We start from the raw sequence: 19,782 nt of genomic DNA on the forward strand, positions 1-19,782 counted from the left end.
TTGTTTTTTATTAGTTAGTATTTAAATTAGTGGATATAATAAACAATAATTACTTTATTAATATCAAACCATAACTGACAATTATAAAATACACTACATTTCATGATGATAATAAGTATACTTTAACTAAGCAGTGGAAGAAAAATGTAAATACTGCAAGTTAATTATGATTCTGTATACTATCATATATTATGTATTATTGAAAAGTATTTTCTCACTGTAAGGCTGTAAGGTAGTTTTATCATAGACAAGGTACATGTAAAAGTAGACTTATCACCCTACGGACTTCGTGGACCAAGGAATCTGCAGTACCAACCCTTATAAAAACTGTGATTCTAAAGGTCTCTACTTTGCAATAACGTTGAATTTAGGAGTTATATTCGACCCAATTCGAGTTCAACTAATCAAATTTCTGCAGAATTACCAAGCCTACCTTTTCTTTCATTTTTAAACGGGGGAAAGTTTTTATTTATTAGATATTTAATTGGCAACATCACTCCGACATTTCATAAAGTTTGGCGCTATTGTCAAGTTGAGGGGCAATAGTCGCCACAGATGGCGTTTAGGAAATCATCAGCAGTTTGAAAACTTCGAGACAATGGTATTAAAAACATAGTGCAACATCGTACACTAACGTTAGCCATCTACATAAAACGAATTGGAATAATAAATTTTCGGGGATAGGTCGGGATATGTACGTAGTTGAATTCTCTTGTTAATCGTAGAGTATATTAACAGTTGGTGCTGAATGTATTGGGATGCGAGTTTTCTAAAATTGATCAACCAGGGGCACAAAACATGCGACTCTGGTATTGTTTATAACCAAAGGACTCCTGCGAAATTTCTGTAGCATCGTGTTTGTGCCTCCGTTTTTCTGTTTTATGAGTAACATTCCTCGCTGAATTAATTTCGGGTGTACATAAGAAACATGAATTGGAATATGTATAATACGGTAGTGCGTATTATATTTCGTTGAAATTGGAAGTGGAGTGGGGAAAGAAGGCTTTAATCTTCAACAACCGAACCACCAATCACGAATTTCGTAATATACCGAATCAAAGGATCTTAGCCAGTCACGGACAGCCTAAGGGTCACTCGTTTTGGAGAAGTTAAAGTGATTAGACGTGAAGTGGTCTCGCTCTTGCTGAAGTACGTTATCTTTACCTTTCACTTCTAGTCATTTATATTATTAGTACCTTTGTTAGCTCACCATCGTTACTTTCGTTTAATATTTACTCAATTCAGTATAAATAATCGTAAATTCATTCGATATTGCTGTCCAAAGTGAAGCGGTATTCGCGGCTTCTGTCCTCTCCCTGATACCAATTCGTATTTACGCAGTTTTTGTTTAATTTGCAATCTTTGGCGACACTCTTCGAGTCAATAATTGTTAATTTTATGATGTAACCATTCTTGATTCAATTTAACTGCATGGAATGAATGTTTATTTTCTGTTTCAGAATTTCGGTTGGAAAGAACGCGCTACCCACGCAATGGCCGTTGACTGTCCGTTCGGACGTAATTTGGCGGGAAATTGGTGAGGTCTGGCAATTTGTAGTAACAAGTAGGTGACACTCCACTATATATTCTTATTTTATCGTGCATTTTGTTTCAACCGAGAGCATGATCGTGATTTCGTTAGTTATTATGCTAAGATCGAACGAAAATTCTTTCCGTAAATACTGTAAATTCAAATGCGCATTTTAACCCTTCAAGATGGCTTCCTCGGATTTTACAAAGTTTAAATGACAGTACTTCTACACAATCAAATTTGAAATACTCGCAATTTACTGTATCCCAGTCGCGAAATCGTTTAAATATTACTAATTGTACGAGTCTATTTATGAGTGACATTCCTTGCTGAGTTAATTTCGGGTGCACATAAGACAAATGTATTGGAATATGTATTATACGGTAGTGCATATTCTATTTCGTTGAAATAGGAAGTGGAGTGGGGAGGGAAAGCTCCAATCTTCACCAAGAGAACCACCAATCACGAACCTCGTAATGTAACGAATCAAACGATCTTAGCCAGTCGCGGACAGCCTAAGGGTCATTCGTATCGGGGAAGTTAAAGTGATTAGACGTGAAGTGATCTCGCTCTTGCTGAAGTACGTTATCTTTACCTTTCACTTCTAGTCATTTATATTATTAGTACCTTTGTTAGCTCACCATCGTTACTTTCGTTTAATATTTACTCAATTCAGTATAAATAATCGTAAATTCATTCGATATTGCTGTCCAAAGTGAAGCGGTATTCGCGGCTTCTGTCCTCTCCCTGATACCAATTCGTATTTACGCAGTTTTTGTTTAATTTGCAATCTTTGGCGACACTCTTCGAGTCAATAATTGTTAATTTTATGATGTAACCATTCTTGATTCAATTTAACTGCATGGAATGAATGTTTATTTTCTGTTTCAGAATTTCGGTTGGAAAGAACGCGCTACCCACGCAATGGCCGTTGACTGTCCGTTCATACGTAATTTGGCGGGAAATTGGTGAACTCCGGCAATTTGTTATAACAAGTAGGTGACACTCCACTATATATTCTTATTTTATCGTGCATTTTGTTTCAACCGAGAGCATGATCGTGATTTCGTTAGTTATTATGCTAAGATCGAACGAAAATTCTTTCGATGAATATTTTAAATTCAAATGCGCATTTCAACAATTCAAGATGGCTGCCTCGGACTTGACAAAGTTTAAACGACAGTACTTCTATACATTCAATTTTGAAATACTCGCTATTTACTGTATCCTAGTCGCGAAATCGTTTAAATATTACTAATTTTACGAGTCTATATTTATGAAATCATCGTATTTGCATTTATGTGCAGTTTCGGTAGTAAGTTTGATTATGTAGAAGCTGCGTAATTTATCATACACACTGAAGCATGGGTAAAAATTGAAAGTTTTATATTTGTAATGTTTTGAATATTTATGAAATTCGAAACGTGGTTTAGACAGAAGTAACGAACATGCTTACAACTCTAACAACTTTAATATAGTATATTAGTAGTAATTATACATGAACAATGATTATGAATGTAGTAACTATTCTGTAATACTTTAACACTGAATATTTTTTAACTATTGCATAGTTAAGCTGATATTTGCACATTTAACTTTATATTTATCATTCAAAGGCTTACTTATATTTACTCTATTCAATTACAGCAGTTAGAACTTTGAGAAGAGATAATAACACATGTTGTTCCCGTTTTTTCAGATTAATCACACATAATTTGTCACTGAATACTCAAGAAGATCACCTCAGCCAAAACCTGGAATTTTTCACATATTTCACCACTGAACACTTAAAAAGATGTCCTTGGGCAGAGCTCCACCATCATAGAATGTAAGAATCTTTATATTTTATTACTTATATTATGCAGTCAATATATATAGAACTTTGAGAAGAGATAATAACACATGTTGTTCCTGTTTTTTCAGATTAATCACATAATTTGTCAATGAATACTCAAGAATATGTCCTTAGGCAAAGCTTGCATTCTTCATATATTTCACCACTGAAGGCTTAAGAAGATGTCCTTGGGCAGAGTTCTACCATCATGGAATGTAAGAATCTTTATATTTTATTACTTATATTATGCAGTCAATATAGCTAGAACTTTGAGAAGAGATAATAACACATGTTGTTCTCTTTTTTTCAGATTAATCACATAATTTGTCACTGAATACTCAAGAAGATGACCTTAGGCAAAGCTTGCATTCTTCACATATTTCACCATTGAACACTTAAGAAGATGTCCTTGGGCAGAGCTCCACCATCATGGAATGTAAGTATCTTATATTTTATTACTTACATTTTGCAGTCAATATAGTTAGAACTTTGAGAAGAGATTCCAATGTATTTTGTTCCTTTTGTCAGATTCTTCTCGGGGACACGAGATTCTTCCCATATTCGGAGCCCTTCTATCATCGGGTGAGTCGCATGCTTTTTGTTCCTCTGGTCCCTAATCATGCCGTAGGATGATAGGTCCGAAGCGGCACGGGTGACTGGTTGTATACGTGCTTTTGACGAGTACAGTGAACGCGGATATGCAATCATATCTGCGAGTAATAACATATTGATCTGTTGTGTTCCTTAGCTAGGCTAGGGTCTTCTTGTACGCCATGTTTACAATTAGTAATGCAATTTATAAATATTTTATATTACAAGTATATTTATGAGTCCAATTTTAAAAATTTGTAAGTTATTGATATAGAGGTGAATGTGATGCGAACGAAGTCACATTTCTTACTTATAATTTCTATCTCGTCGTCTGGTATCATTTATGAATGTAGAATAAAATACGATTTACATAACGAAAATTACTTAATATAGAAAATACAATAAATTCACAGTAGTCTACAACTACAGTCAGCTGGTACAAAAATAGTATTGAACTCATTAATGTGTAAAAGAAATGTAGACGATAGATTTGAATATAGAGTAGAAAAAACGGAACCATACCGGTATGTTTAAAATAAAGAGGAAAACATGGTGGTGCCTTCTTAGATGAGCATGTTGTAGCAGTTAGCGCAATACCACGAGACGCGACAGCATGTTTCAAAAACCGGAACCAGTGTCACAAGACACAAAGGTGTCATTCGTATTTGCAAGTTCCATGAACAGTGGAACACGTGTACTGAGAATCGCAATAAAGTATCGGTGCATAAAAAGAAGACGTATTAAGTTATGTCACCTGTGCATCGATATGCACGCCCTAGTGAAAAACCGCGTGTTATGGAACAATTTAACACGTTGTGCATGTATTACCATTGAAAAGTGCATTGCGATTTGCAGTTATCGTGGCCGGTGTTTTCGACGCCAATGGCAAAGAACACATTCGGTCACGTACACGGGTAGAGTATCGAAACGTACTGGCGTGTACTCACGACCATTTTAATGGAGTGTGAGCGTTAAATGCAGGGAAGGTACTACTGTGTTTCACCAGCATGTATAGTGTTCCATAAACATATTGGTATGGTAGACCTATATGTATACTCAGAAGGAATGAGTATTCTGCCTTTTATAAAGGGCAGAGCAGAGGTGTCAATCTATTGCTTATGAGCAGCATTCTTTCCCTCCGGAGGTACCCTCATTATAGGTCTTAGTTTGATTCGTTAGAGTCAATCTGAGGTCGGTAGTGGAGGAAACCCACGAGGGGAGGCTCGAACAGCTTGTGGCTTGTGAGCGACATTTGGACATCTCTGTCATCAATTATATTTGTATGATAGTTACTTATTGCATATTAAGAAAATTTGATTTTACCCATTAGTGTGTTAATTATTATTTTCAACAGTTCTACTGTCATTTGTAGACAAATAAGGAAATGAATGGAAGTTGAATGTATTTATTAATGTAATTAGTAATACTATTTTTTACTACTTACTATTTACTAATTTGATTTATAAATGCAGGATTTAATATGATACCAGAGTATTGCAAAGAAGCTTAAGATTAACACTTGTGACGAATATATATTATCAGATTAACTATGCGTATTGAATTATATCAGAAATACGTACTCTCACGTTTCTCAAAGACAGTTTTAAAAATTAAATAGTGCATTTTGATATACATAGATTGAGTTAGAACGTAACGTTCTGGACAAATGTGATATTACAGACCATGTACAAGAAGGCATTTCGCGACGGGTAGATTTCTGAGTCAAAGTGACTTGATTTGTTACATTTATGTTATCTGTCTTACATTGACTTTGACGACGGAATCGCCCGAGAGTTGTTCAATGTATAGAGTATAATATCTTATTACATAATCATGATGTAGAGTCTTTGTCGTTAAAAATGAATTTACATTAGAATCTTCTTACTTGTTAATACAAAGTCGAGTCATGGTTGTTGCAAATGAAGTGAAAACCAATGAGAATACATTAGACCGTTAGTAGAGCAGAAACTAATAATTGTTTTAGTCAGGATTTTCAGGATATTTATTCCGTGTTCGTTGCTCAAACCCTTTCACGTGCCCAGGTGCTACTTGATTGGGCGAGAGCAGCGGGGAACGATGATTTGATTTCATATATAATAACAATAACATGTGTATGCGACTGGCAATGCGTTAACTTACCGTGCACGACGTATTTTCCACTTGTGTGTGTGTGGTTGTTAGGCAGTGGAATTGCGTCGGTTATATTTCTATCAATTAACATTTCATTTGTAGTTGTTCTTTGGAACAATTTCTTACAACTCCGGTATCGGTCGTACATATACCTTTGCTTTATACAATGTCTATAATAAAATTTCCATGGAATATGTACCGGTTTAGAGTACCTCGCTATCAGACGAGGAAATTACCACGTAACCGATATAAAGTATACCAAGTACACGTATATTGTTTAAACAATTTTTCTATTCTTGCAATGGATGCTAGCCTTTGCCAGTCGATTTCAGGAAAATGGTACGTACTTATTAGAGTGTGCAAGTTGAATATCGCGCTCGGGTGTCGGAGACGTCCCGGGACGTTCTCCCTAGGTGTTAGGCTAATTTGCACCCGGGCGTATGCTTGAGAACCGTGGAGTGTTGTGTCTTGGTGAGAATCTGTCTTTTGCTAAATTCTTGTTAAATTTCGGCCTAGGTAGGCAGGTAGCATATTTTCTGGTGTGTGAATGTCCGATTAGACTATAAGTAGGTAGGGGCCGGGGCAGGCTATCACATTTTCTGATGGGGTACGCGCTGATAGGTTTCGCGTGATAGTCCTGCTACCGGGATAATTTGTAGTGTCGAATCGAAGCTGGTCCAGGCGGAGTATGCCGTCTGCTTCCGGTTTCGATTTCGATTCTTCAAATTTGTCGAATAGTTGTGTCGCGGTCGCGGTCGGAAAAATAGGATTATCGAAACGAACGAACTGCTCGATTGCACTCGTGGGGATCATACAGACTCTTGGAGTCGTTGGTCGTCCACAACCGAGCAGCATGAGGGTTTCAGGTGGGCGGACCGCCGAAGAAAAAGAAGAGGCCCAGCACAAACTGTGTACTCAAGAGGGCAGCAACGAATGGCTCTGCATCTTCGGATGTGGAGTCATTACTAAATATTTTTTCACTGTACTCGCCTGTAGTTGTAGTAGTAGTAGTTTGTATATTGGCCGTTATATCGGCCCAACGACCAGCAATATTGGGCTAAATCGCGGATTGAAGTAGTGTTGCGAATGAGACTAGATCACGGGTTGCATTAGCTTTGTAAATTGTCAATATTAATCTTCCTAATTGCTTAAAGAATAGTGTTGCGAGTGATGAGATCGTGTTTGCATTAAAATCATTTTTATATTTTCAGGGTAGTGTTGCGAATGTTGAGATCGTGTTTGTATTAAGATCATTTTTATATTTTCAGAGTAGTGTTGCGAATGTTGAGATCGTGTTTGTATTAAGATCATTTTTATATTTTCAGAGTAGTGTTGCGAATGATGAGATCGTGTTTGCATTAAGATCATTTTTATATTTTCAGGGTAGTGTTGCGAAAATGACTGAGCGCGATTGCCTATACTTTTTATTTAAATTAAAGTCTTGTTGAATTGAACTCATAGCATTGTTTGTTTCAAATAGTCGTTTTCTTTTGTTGAATTAGTGTTGCGATATGGATTGATCGGGTTTGTTTTAGTGTTGCGATCCATAAAATGCCCCATGCTGGAACCACAGCAGAACTACAAGGCAGCTGAAATAGCTGCAAAGAGTGGTTCACGAGAGCCCAGGTGGCTGCACCAACTTCATCAATTTAAAGTTAGTGTTGCGTATTGTAAAGTGAAGGTGCACGGGAGTTTTCTTGATTTTTGGATTCAGTAAATTAGAGTGGCGAATAAAGGATACACCTCTCGCGTTTCTTGAGAATCTGGATATTAATTGACAAATGATTAGTGTTGCGAGTGATAAGCGCCTGTGTGGCTGTTTCTCGGAATTTTGTCACATCCTATTCAATAAATTAGTGTTGCGGAGGAACAAGTGGTCCACTTACGGTTTTTTCTTTTCAGTTAATGAAATTCAAACAGTGGACAAATTGAGCGCTTTTTATATACTTGATAAAAATGTCTGACACTTCCTTGTCCTTTATGTCTACTAATCCCTTCGTTATCAGTTTTTAATCCAAAGAATCAATTTTTGTTTCAGGTTACTTACTGACATTTTCTACACTGAACCCCTGTTTACCAAAATGAGGAGTCAACAATCTCAAGCAATTTGATATTATGTTTCTAATCGTTTTAGTTTCTGTTTCAGGAATCCTCATGGGATCAAATTTTAAATTATTGAATTGATATGTCGATAAAAATGTATTGTTATATTCTTCTATTCTTATTGTATGTTATATATGTATGTTCTCTAAAATTTCTGTTCCAGAAATCATCCTAGGATTGAATTAATGCTCATTAAATTATTATAACTTATTAACTGTCCACTGATATGATATTTTCCACTGAGTTTCTCTTTCAGGGATTATCTTGGAATCAAACTACATGTTCATCTGAATGAATTGTTTATAATCTATAAAAATGTTTTGTTATAATCCCCCCAGTTTCTGCTTCAGAAATCATCATATGAAGATTTTTCTTCACCTGAAGATCAGTATACGAAGGTCTCATCACCCGCTGATTGTCATGGAGCCGAACGGGTTTAAAAAATCACTGCGTTATTCATGGGCGTAGCCAGGTTATCAATCAGGGAAGAAGGGGGCAATGTAATTTTTTATTATTTAAACAATTGTTATTTTTTTATTAATTGAGTACATATCGTGGTAGTACGTTATTCATTTCACTAGAAAATGCACTACTAATTGGAAGATGATGTATACAATAATTTCATAGTAGTCACTTCAGTGTACTCATTTCAATACATTAGTCAGATATTATTTATGAATATAGAATGAAATAGATGTACATAATGAAAATTAAATAATAGAATAACATAAACAATGGCCTATAAATAACGGTTACCTGATAACAAAAATAATATTAAAATTATTAATATGTGAAATAAATACCAACGGTAGATTCGAATATAGAATAGAAAGAACAGAAACCACACGGGTATGTTTAAAATAGAGGGGAAAACGTGGTGGTGCCTTCTCTGATAGGCATGTTGTAGCAGTTAGCGCAATACCACGAGACGCGACAGCACGTTTCAAATCCCGGAACCAGTGTCGCGAGACACAAAGGTATCAATCGTATTTGCAAGTTCCATGAAATAGTGGAACACGTGTACTGGGAATCGCAATAAAGTATCGATGCATAAAAAGAAGACGTATTAAGTTATGTCACCTGTGCATCGATATGCACGCCCTAGTGAAAAACCGCGTGTTATGGAACAATTTAACACGTTGTGCATGTATTACCATTGAAAAGTGCATTGCGATTTGCAGTTATCGTGGCCAGTGTTTTCGTTGCCATTGGCAAAGAACGCATACGGTTACGTACACGGGTAGAGTACCGAGACGTACTGGCGTGTACTCACGACCACTTTAATGGTGTGTGAGCGTTAAATGCGTGGAAGGTACTACTGTGTTTCACCAGCATGTATTGTGTTCCACAAACATATTTGTATGGTAGATGTACATACTCAAACAGAATGAGTATTTGTATTCTGTCCATTAAAAAGGGCAGACCCAGAGTTGTCCATCTACTACTGATGCGCAGCATTCTTCCCCTCCGGAAGTACCCTCATTATGGGACTCAGATTGACTCGCTCGAGTCAATCTGAGGTCGGTAGTCAGGGAAACCTACGAGGGGAAACTTGTAATTGCTTGTAGCTCGTGGGTGGAATTTGGACACCTTTGGTATTAGAGTTAATTTTTATGATAGTGTGTTAGTAAAATTTTATTTCACCCATTAGTATGTTAATTATTATTTTCAATAGTTATACCGTCATTTGTAGATAAATAATGAAATTAATATAACGTAAATTTATTTACTATTTGAGTACAGTATATAATATACCAGTTTATTGTGAAGTACTTTAAGATTAATATTTGTCTTCATTGATATTTTAAACAAATATGAATATTCGTGAAGCATCATTGACGTTGAATTATGTCAGAAATACGTACTACCACGTTGCTCGAAGAGAGAAATACAAATTAAGTAGTGTATTTTGACTGATGTATTGCAGACCACGTACGATATCATATAAGTAGGCATTTTGCGACGGGTAGATTTTTGCGTCAAAGTGACATAAGAGATAAAACAAAGATCAGTATATGAAGGTTTTTCGTTACCCGCAGATTGTCGTAAAGCCGAACGGGTTTAAATAATAACTGCGTTGTTCATGGGCGTAGTCAGTTTATCAGTTAGGGGGAGGCAATGTAATTTTTTTTCTCCGGGAAGGGCGTGGGGGCAAAGTCGTATTTTTTTCTTCCAACGTAGTGCAAAACCGACTTTGTTTCGTTCATACCCCGGGGGGGGGGGGTGGCATGTGCTCATGGCGTTGTTTGAATATTAGTTTTTGCGTTGCGTTTAGTTTAAGTTGTTGAATGTGAATGAGAGAGTGAAATATTATCATCTATTGTTAAACAATATGTACAAGGAGAATAGATGTGCAACTTGTGATTCCATCTATCCTCCTTGGGTCTCCATTCGCAGCAACCTCCACGTGGTGAGACCTGGACAATCATTATTATTTGGTATATAATTCACACGCAAAATGGTAATATTGACATAATCACCTACAAGGTGACGAATTATACAGCAAATAATATGAGCTAATTGGTTGCGAGGTTGTTCATTTTGATCGATTGATTTTTGTTGTTAGTCTCTTTACTAGCTAGCTGTAAGCGGCAAAATTAAGAAAACCATGTTCGAAGATCTATATTCTGTAGAGTGTAGAGTGTAGAGTGTAGAGCAAACTTTAAGGAACGTGGCTAAATTCTGTTCAGATGTTTAGCGGACACTCGACATCAGACCTCGATATTTAGTTTTCAAAATATAAATATCTTCCTGTATAGTCTCAGATCATTAAGGCAGCCGTCTACTTGCATCTAGAATTCGTCTATTGCGTCCTGAACGACGGTGTGGGAAATTCGTGTGAGCAAGGGGCTTTCCCAGTGATTAATTAACGAACCGGAAATTATCGAGCGTCTACTATATGTATTCAGAATTCATGCTTTATCGATAACGTTGGGTGTTGACATTAAAATGGTAAGGGGGCTACGTAGCCCCCGAACCGTGGGACAAAAGAAAGCATCGGATGGTAGGTTTATGTATTCTGTACCTAGTCGGTGATACGTATCACCAGGTATCACTAATCACGTTCGAGATCAATAGCTTGGATATAAGCCCAGAATTACGCCAATACAATATCCGATACAACTTCACTTCTCGCTACTTTCAAACGCATCCTGTCATCGACAGTGACATGTTTGTCCCACGGATCCTTCGATCTTTCGGAATTTGTCTGTATTTTGTACCGTTTTCAATATTCCAGTAACACATCCACAAAGAACATACAAAATTGCCCCATCCGTACCACCCACACCGGGTATCCTCCGAATGCAGTCGTACAGCTGTATTCTATGATTTCTCGCAACATATATCGAATTGTATCTAATGGTAAGAAATTACGATAGAAAAAAGAGATTGGTGTTGGTTACGAAATCGATGGTGGTTTTTAAATGTGACAAGTCCCAGCGAAGGGCTCGCAATTCCGATAGATCACGAGGCTAGTTTCTATCACACGCGATTATCAGCTCGGTGTCGGGGCCGATAAGGAAACACGCGTGTGACTCGACCGAATTCCAAAATAGTACAGCTGCTCCACATATCTCCTTCGAGATTATCAGCGTGAAATCGAACTCGTATAATTAGCGATAGGAGGTCGAAGTGATTCGTCTGGTCTGTTTCTTCACGCGAGCCCCAAGATGCGCCCGCATAAGTGGGTCAGAGTTTCTGGAACGGGAACGGGTTAGGCCGACCCACGCGATCGCTTTTTCCTTCTTTGACTGCATTCGACGCTCGAGAAGTTCCGCATGGGTACCTGGTACGCTCCTCCAACCTTCTCCTCCACCCCTTCCGGCCCGTTCCTGCCCTTCTTCGAATCTGATCGCGTAATCTTCATTATCATAAAAATTGAAACACCGTTCAACGAAAATGTGAAACGTGATTGTCTAATGATTCTCGATTAAACCTAAGTCTTCTAATTCCATTTCGACAGATCAGTAGAGGTAGACGATTATGTAATTCGTTGTAAGAAAACATGCAATTTCGTAGAATTTTCATCGTTGGAAATTTCTTATCGTTAAACTGGCGTAAAATTCAGGGATTTCGTAATGTGACGTTAATTATACTCACGGAGGGACACAGTTATGCGATCTTATCCAATTCGGCCGAATAGTTGGGGGTGGCTTTAAAACGCTTTCAGGGCGCACGCCTGCGGTATTCTAGATTCTGAACACACATACCTAGAGTCTGTCGTCGTTGACGTTTAGTCGGAGTTTTGCTTCTGTCTCGTCCGTTCGCCGTTACCTCCAAAGAAGCTCAAATCTCTGCCAAACTCGATGCCTCTGATCATGCAATATAGAGAATATTTCTTCGTGAAATTGTTTCCACTTCGAAACGGGGATTATTAATTGAACGACTGCCGCTGAATCTTCCGACCTAAATGAGACAACGTCGAGAATTCAACAGGTATACAGGAAGAAATTCTGTATCCCACGACTTCCTATTGTCAGAGGAGATCTATACGTAGCTTCGTAACTTTCGAATGTATAAAGAGCAAGTTCATCGAAATTTTCTCATTTCACGGGATTATTTCGCGATAACTCCTTTGTCCAATTTTGCAAGCTGATCCAGGATAAAGTAGCGTCGACCTCTTCGGGCCCGTACTTTCGCCAACTAACCACGTTGCAATGAAGGGTAACTGAACTGATCAACCGAGTGCAACAGCGCAGAGGAACCTCGCACACTTGCAAACTACGCTACATGAATGCGAACGATGAGGCGTCGACGAAACTGGAGCCGATCAGCTCGGAAAAAGCTGTCAAGAATGAAACAGAGATCATCGAAGATGAGCCCGCTGAGCCTACCGAGCCTGCCGTGAAAGAAACCGATGATTCTAATGATACGACCGACACGAATGTGGAAGGTAGCTTTTAGATTCACCAATTCGATATCGTACGTACTTTAATTTCTATTCGTTAAACACAGACATTATTCAAGTCCCTTCAGAACTGCCGCCAACGCTTCACGAACGCTTCATGCGGATCAAAGAAATGGTTAAGGATGCCATAGCCGCTCATCACACGTTCATGGTATACGGGAGGGCTCGAGTGATTCGTGAATGTATGCTGAAACGGGGATGGTGTGAAAAATTCTTCAGAAAGAATCCCAACGGTAGATCATCGTGCAATTTTTCATCGAATCTCGACAGTTCACGGTATCGATCGTTTCTAGCCGAACATTTCACCGTGAACTCGAGCCCCGTGATGCTACTGGCCGGTATCGGTGACTTGAAGGATCAACAAAGCGAACGACAACTGATTTCACGAATGCTCAGCAATCACACCGTCGATTTTCTCTGGAACACAGGATCAGATTGGCCGGGTTGGCCGTCGCAGGACAACAAAACGACGATCTTCAACAGATACTGTCGGGCAGGATTCACGTCGAAGGTATCTCTGATGTGGCTTCGATCGTGTTTTACCGTTCCCGCGGCTATATAGGATGAGGATAATACATGCTTCTAAGAAACTCAATTGCCTTAGGTGGGCCTGTGTTCGAACGTTCGACAAATGCACTGGTATTACGAGGCCGGTGTGGCGAACACCCTATTCCCACGTTGCTACAACCTTTGTCAGGGAGATCAGATGCACGCTTTCATCGAGGATTTCCGGTGAGAGAGGATACCTATTGGCATTAGTCTTCGGTGTTTTTAATAATTTAGCTTTCTCTGGGTAGATTCACCGCCTGTCTGAGTCTGTTGAAATGGCTGGTGAACATGATCAACGCGGAAGGCGAGAACGCGGTCAGATCGCCGACGGGGACCGTGCCGTTGAAGGCCCTAGAGTTCGCGATTAAACGGTGCAGCGATTACATCAGCGCCCAGTCCCACGAGGACATCGATCAGGAAACTGAAAGAGTATGGGCGCATCAGTGGGACCAGTTTATCAGCTGGTATTATCAGATCGTCCATAGCCAGTCGCTTTTCATACGGAACAGCGTGCCGTTTCAAGTAAGCGGAAGCACACACCGATTATAGTACCAGGGAGAGTAACGTTAAGATAATTTTATTAATGTCGAACGACACGAACAGAAGTTTTTTTTGGCTGCGAAACACATTTTAAAGAAGATGAAAAAGTACTGCCCTCAAATGGACATGGACGGCGTGATGAATGTGTGGATCATGAAGCCTGGGAATAAAAGTCGGGGACGGGGGATCGTACTGCTGAACAAATTGGAGGACGTATTGACGAAAATGAATCCTGCGAATAAAACGGACACTCGGTTCGTCGTGCAGAAATACATCGGTAATCGCTGTTCTGACGATCTTATAAACTGATACATGAATAAAATTCTGTTAATGGGGCTTTTATTAACTTGTTCTTTTCGTAGAACGACCGCTGCTGATTCACAGCACGAAGTTCGATATCCGGCAATGGTTTGTCGTTACCTGTGCTCAGCCCTTAACACTTTGGATATACAAGTAAATCTGAGAATCATAATTTTCCAAAGATTTTATCCGTGTTTCCGTGGCACGAATGCAACGATCGAATAAGCATAGACGGTGCCCGAGTTGCGCGCCCAGTTCTTGTTTCGTGTTACGATTTCGTGCCTATAAATATCCAGGGCCGATTTAATTGGTCTGCAACTCCAAGTCGTCATAATTATCGTTAATTTATAACCACGTAATCGTCGAAGATCCCCAAGTTCGTATTCTATATTTGGAGCGAATCAAAGCCATGGACGAATCGCCCGCAGTCAATTACCCGGTTATAAGCTCCGTCCCCTACAAAATTGATCCTTTCTAACCCAGTTTGCGTAAATGCCTGTCCCATTAACGTGCGATGCGTCGACTATAACCTGATACGCTGTCGCGAAATGGTGAAAACGCAACGACGAGGACGGAAAAATGATTCGTGATGTCTCGTTTTCAGGGAGAGCTATCTACGGTTTTGCTCGCAGAAATTCTGTCTGACGAACTTCCACGAATCGATTCACCTGTGCAATCACGCGATCCAATGCAAGTACACGAATTGCGGTGACAGAGATCCTGCGTTGCCCTCGGACAACATGTGGGATGCGACAACTTTCAAGGGGTTCCTCAAGTACGATTCAGAATAATGTAAAATCCACATCACGAAATCCTTGAGTTTGCGAACTGACGAAACTTCGACAGGTCCCAGGGACACGATAAAGCGTGGGACGAGCTGATTTACCCGGGAATGAAGCAGGGTTTAGTGGGCTCTATGTTGGCCAGCCAGGAAGCCATGGATCGTCGGAAGAACAGTTTCGAGCTTTACGGGGCGGACTTTATGGTTATGGAAGATTTCTCTGTCTGGCTGATCGAGATCAATAGTCACCCCGACATGAGTTACTCGAGCAAAGTTACGACCCGTCTTTGTCGTCAGGTTTTGGAGGACACTATAAAAGGTGTTCGAACACTGTCCTTATTTCCGAAAACTTCTCGATATGTCGGCTTTGGTTATCTTTGAATTTTCATTCGATAGTGGTGATAGATTTTCGTGAAGATAAAAACGCAGACACGGGGCAATTTGAGCTGGCCTACAGACAACGAATGCCCAGCTGCCAGCCGTACTTGGGCGCAGCCTTGTCCCTTCAAGGGACTCGAATCACAACGTTCGAGAAAAAGCCAACTTTCACCAATCAGGATTCGAAAGTTAGCCTTTCGTCCAAGTCCCCGATGGTAGGTATATCAAGATAAAACTGAATTTTCCGCAAGGGTGTAGACGGATCTGTGTTCTCAGACGTGTCTGACGAAGAAAAAATCAACGGTACACAATCAGATTGGTCCGGTGATCGTCGACTTGATCGAGGAACTAGAAATACAACTCGACCAGGAATTCTACGCCTATTACAAAGTAGACTCGCCGAAATTCCGGCAAGCGTTGCCAGCTACCGCGCCGCCACGACCCTTGAAGACTGCCATACTGATCGATAAACAAGAATCGACCATAAAGAGCGCTCTTGTGGGTGGCGGGTCTAATGTCAAGTCGAAGTCAGCCGGCGTGGTACAGGTAATGTCACAGAAAGATTAATCGATTCGCGAGTGTCTCGATTTTTCAATTCCGTTCACAGAACAATCGAATAAATGAGAAGTCTGGAAACAGTCAGAAAGCTGCGTCACGGACGCCCAGAAAGTTGAAGACTTTCACAGGTTCGACGAATAATAACCGAACGGAAATGTCTCCTGCCAGGGAAACTTTAATCTCGAAGATCATGGCGTTTCAGAAACAATCGTCGAAGCTAACCCCGAAATCCGATAAGCCTAACAAAGTAAACCAACAAAAGGTCGGAACGTCTGATTCTTTGTTCTTTTTAACTTCCATTCGGTTCGATGATGAGAAAGTTTCGTTTTAATTTACTAGATTATCAAGACAGCGGTACGAGATGCAATTAAAAAGTATAAAAGAAGCGCTACTCTGCCCACCATCCCGTCGGAGATACCAGTGCTACCATCCCTGATTACAGCGAATCGAGGGAACGAAGTTACCACAGGGAAGAATAAGAATCGTAGCGTTATGCCGAAGAAGAATACTCATCAGAGGAAAAGCAAAGTTTTAACCGACATCACGGACATGTACGCTGTTGGGCTGAGGTTGACAAAATAAGTGTAAAAAAAAAAATCATTGTGATCTCTGCACTCGTTAACCATTGCTCCATGTTGATCTGTTCTTGAAGTCTATATTTGAATCGTGCTACTAAATGGTCAATAAAGAACTGTACTATCGATGGTCGCTCTCTTGTTTACCCATTTATCGATAGAATACCCCCAGTCGGAACTATCGAAAACAAAATCCTGCTGACTCTCGATCCGTGAACTATGATTCGATACGTTTAAATTAATCATCATCATCATCATCAATGGAAAATTTTCTGGAACCTGCAAAATTTCACGAGTGACGAGGGTCAGGCAAATGGAGACCTTTAGTCTCCAAGAAGCTTTCTCTGAATTTCATGCGAGAATACGAAAGAATTAAACGTTACATGTTCTTTCTATCTTTACTCGTCACGTGGAATGGAGTGCGTCGACTCGTCGTTGAACTATTCAGAACCTGCATACGTGGTGAACTCGCTAGACGTGGATACGGTCATTGATCGTATACCAGCTACCAAGAACAGTTTACAGTGCACCTTCTTCCGACCACCGAAACGGGAACTCAAGGTACGTGAGTGTCTGTAGGTTAACCTACGGCCAGATTCTCGGAGTTTCGTTTGGAATTTATAGACGAAGAATGGAACCTACCAGCTCCCGAACACGAATCCGTTATTGTCAGACACTTGCACGGATACCGACAGCGAGCTAGAAGAATCTTCTAACGCTGAGCAATGGCTAGAGACGTTCTTGAAGGATTCTAACAAATACACGATCGATGAGAAGGGACTGATCAGTGATAGATCTCACGGTAGACCGAAGGTTAGATTTGGTGCAACGTTTTGTATCAATGTAAACGAGACCGCGAAACCAGAAGATTTGAAGAAACGATGGATCAAAGAGGAAACCGCAAGTGTCCCCGTGAAATTAAAACGAGTGATTAAACAAAAAACTTGTCTGATGGATAGGAGTTGTTTAAAAAATGCAAAGTATGACAGAATGTTCAATACGGATCCTGGAATGTACGAACAGCAAGCAACGAAGAACGAGATATTTTTGATAAATAGAAAAGTTCTTCTGTCTCAGATACACGGAATATCTTGAATGGAAATAGAATCTCTCAGCCTGCGAACAAAGCAACGACTGACGAAGCCAAAGAAAATGTAATTGGGAACAGAATCGTTAGGAACAAGCGTTTGTTAAGATCCATGGAAGAGGTGATTCGTACGATGAACGCGTCGAACGTGAACCTGAAATCTTGCCAGTCTATACAGCCGACCAACAAAGCTGCAAAGATCGACATTGCGTGCGAGCAACAGAAAAGTTTGAAAGAAATTTTAAACGACCGAGAGGAAATGGGGAAAGAAACACCGTTTTTTACGAATCCCCAATTAGAAAAGGATCTGGACGAGTCGATGCTGAAGGCGGTAGAAAAATATAGAAGTTGCAGAAGGAAGTGGAAGAAAATGACGGAAGAAAAGACGTGAAAGTTTCTCGAGGAATAGGGGATCATATTTTCTGGCTTCTCTTTCAACACTGTTTTGCATTGTGAACGTATAACAATATCGAGGCACATTTATCGATTGTCAAAGCATATACATCAACGATGTCACATTTCGAGTAAAGCTATGTAAAATTAACACGTGAAAAATAGACTGAAATGAATAAAAAATGTTGAAACATACAAATTCAATGTCGATTATTAAAATGCACCATGTCATACCAAGAGGATTCCACGATTCGATTGGAAGGTAAAGAATGTCTGACAGATGGTCGAGATTTTATAAATTCTAACCATGATATTTCATACGTTCAAGAATACATTGAAGGATCTGGGAACGATGGGTACGAAAAACATAATCAAAACAGCACAAAGACAATTAACACGAGAAAATGGCAAATCATGCTAACCTCCGAGGACTGCACGATTAAGAAACACTATCAAGGTTGGCAGGTACGGAAGATATGCTTCTTTTATCTACATTTATTTCTATTAAATTATCCTGTTATATTTTCCGCAAGATATATCCAAGAACCACGAAGAAATCCGAAGAAAAGTCGCAGTTGTTTCTACGAATCTCCGATACCAGCATGAATTCTCAGACGATTACGGATCCAGAATCCGCGAAGACGGCGAACGCCGAAATCCTCTGCAATCGCGAGGATCTGGATGATCTCTTCAGCAAAGAGGATAAAGATGACGGAAATGACCACGGGAAGATCATTCTGAAAGATTATTTAAATCTTTTGACCAGTGAACAGGCGAAAATCAGTTTCATCTTGATGGTGCTGACTAAAGCAGTGAACGAGCACAAAGTTTTCGTGATCTACGGAACGTTTCCGGTGCTGAGGAAGCCTTTGAATAAAAGAGGTTGGATCGAGAAGAGATCCATCAGAAGGATGCTCTCGATGTCCCCAGAGATGTCTGCAGGTGATCAGGAATTCCCTCAGTCGTTACTGCAAATATTAAAAAAGATTCGTTGATTTTAGCTGGTTTGGAAACGATCGAAAAGTTACTGCGTTGTCCCGCGGACTTGATTTGGTACACGAACAAGAGGGTAGTCGTGAAAAATGACGAGAAGACTATAGTTAACAAATTTTCTGGATGCTATTTCACCTCAAAGGTTGCTTTCGATTTCTTGGTCTCTGTCGTGTTGTAGTTTTAGATTAATTTCGGAATACTTTCAGATTGACATGTGCAATAATTTGGAGAACGTCTGCTGGTACTACGAGGTTGGTGTGTCGAACATTCAGTTTCCACGGTGTTACAATGTCTACCAGGTTTGGATTGAGACTCATCTACGTTATTGCGTGGATAATACAATTTTACGTTTGTACAGGCTGCACAGATCGAAGAGTTCATACAAGATTTTCACATCACCGCCTGCATGGGAATCCTCAAGTGGTTTTTATTTCTGGCCAGCGTAGCCGGGCCACATGTAACTTGGTCCACGAATGGCACTGTGCCCATGTCTGCTATTTTGTTCGCTCTCGAGCGATGCAGGGAATACA

The 19,782-nt window shown here is 39.7% G+C and overlaps 1 protein-coding gene across 1 annotated transcript; it reads left to right on the plus strand.

Annotated features, from left to right (window-relative positions):
- The first annotated feature begins 12,920 nt into the window (after positions 1-12,920).
- On the plus strand, positions 12,921-16,786 carry LOC107185362 (tubulin glycylase 3A-like). The gene is made up of 13 exons (XM_015573027.1): positions 12,921-13,083; positions 13,146-13,343; positions 13,392-13,609; positions 13,703-13,830; positions 13,896-14,169; positions 14,251-14,464; positions 14,550-14,640; positions 15,092-15,262; positions 15,334-15,587; positions 15,665-15,861; positions 15,923-16,192; positions 16,254-16,466; positions 16,544-16,786. Exons 1-13 carry the CDS (start codon positions 12,921-12,923, stop codon positions 16,784-16,786), a joined length of 2,634 nt encoding a protein of 877 aa, XP_015428513.1.
- Positions 16,787-19,782: the final 2,996 nt, after the last annotated feature.

The sequence above is a fragment of the Dufourea novaeangliae genome, unplaced genomic scaffold (assembly GCF_001272555.1).
Source record: "Dufourea novaeangliae isolate 0120121106 unplaced genomic scaffold, ASM127255v1 scaffold57, whole genome shotgun sequence".
Classification (NCBI taxonomy): domain Eukaryota; kingdom Metazoa; phylum Arthropoda; class Insecta; order Hymenoptera; family Halictidae; genus Dufourea; species Dufourea novaeangliae.

Excerpts from the sequence above, each read along its gene's own strand:
- LOC107185362 (XM_015573027.1), top strand. The coding sequence starts at position 12,921 with ATGAATGCGAACGATGAGGCGTCGACGAAACTGGAGCCGATCAGCTCG. Across the intron at positions 14,465-14,549 it reads CGTCGTGCAGAAATACATCG|AACGACCGCTGCTGATTCAC; the intron begins GTAATCGCTGTT and ends TTCTTTTCGTAG. Across the intron at positions 15,862-15,922 it reads TTTCGTCCAAGTCCCCGATG|ACGTGTCTGACGAAGAAAAA; the intron begins GTAGGTATATCA and ends CTGTGTTCTCAG.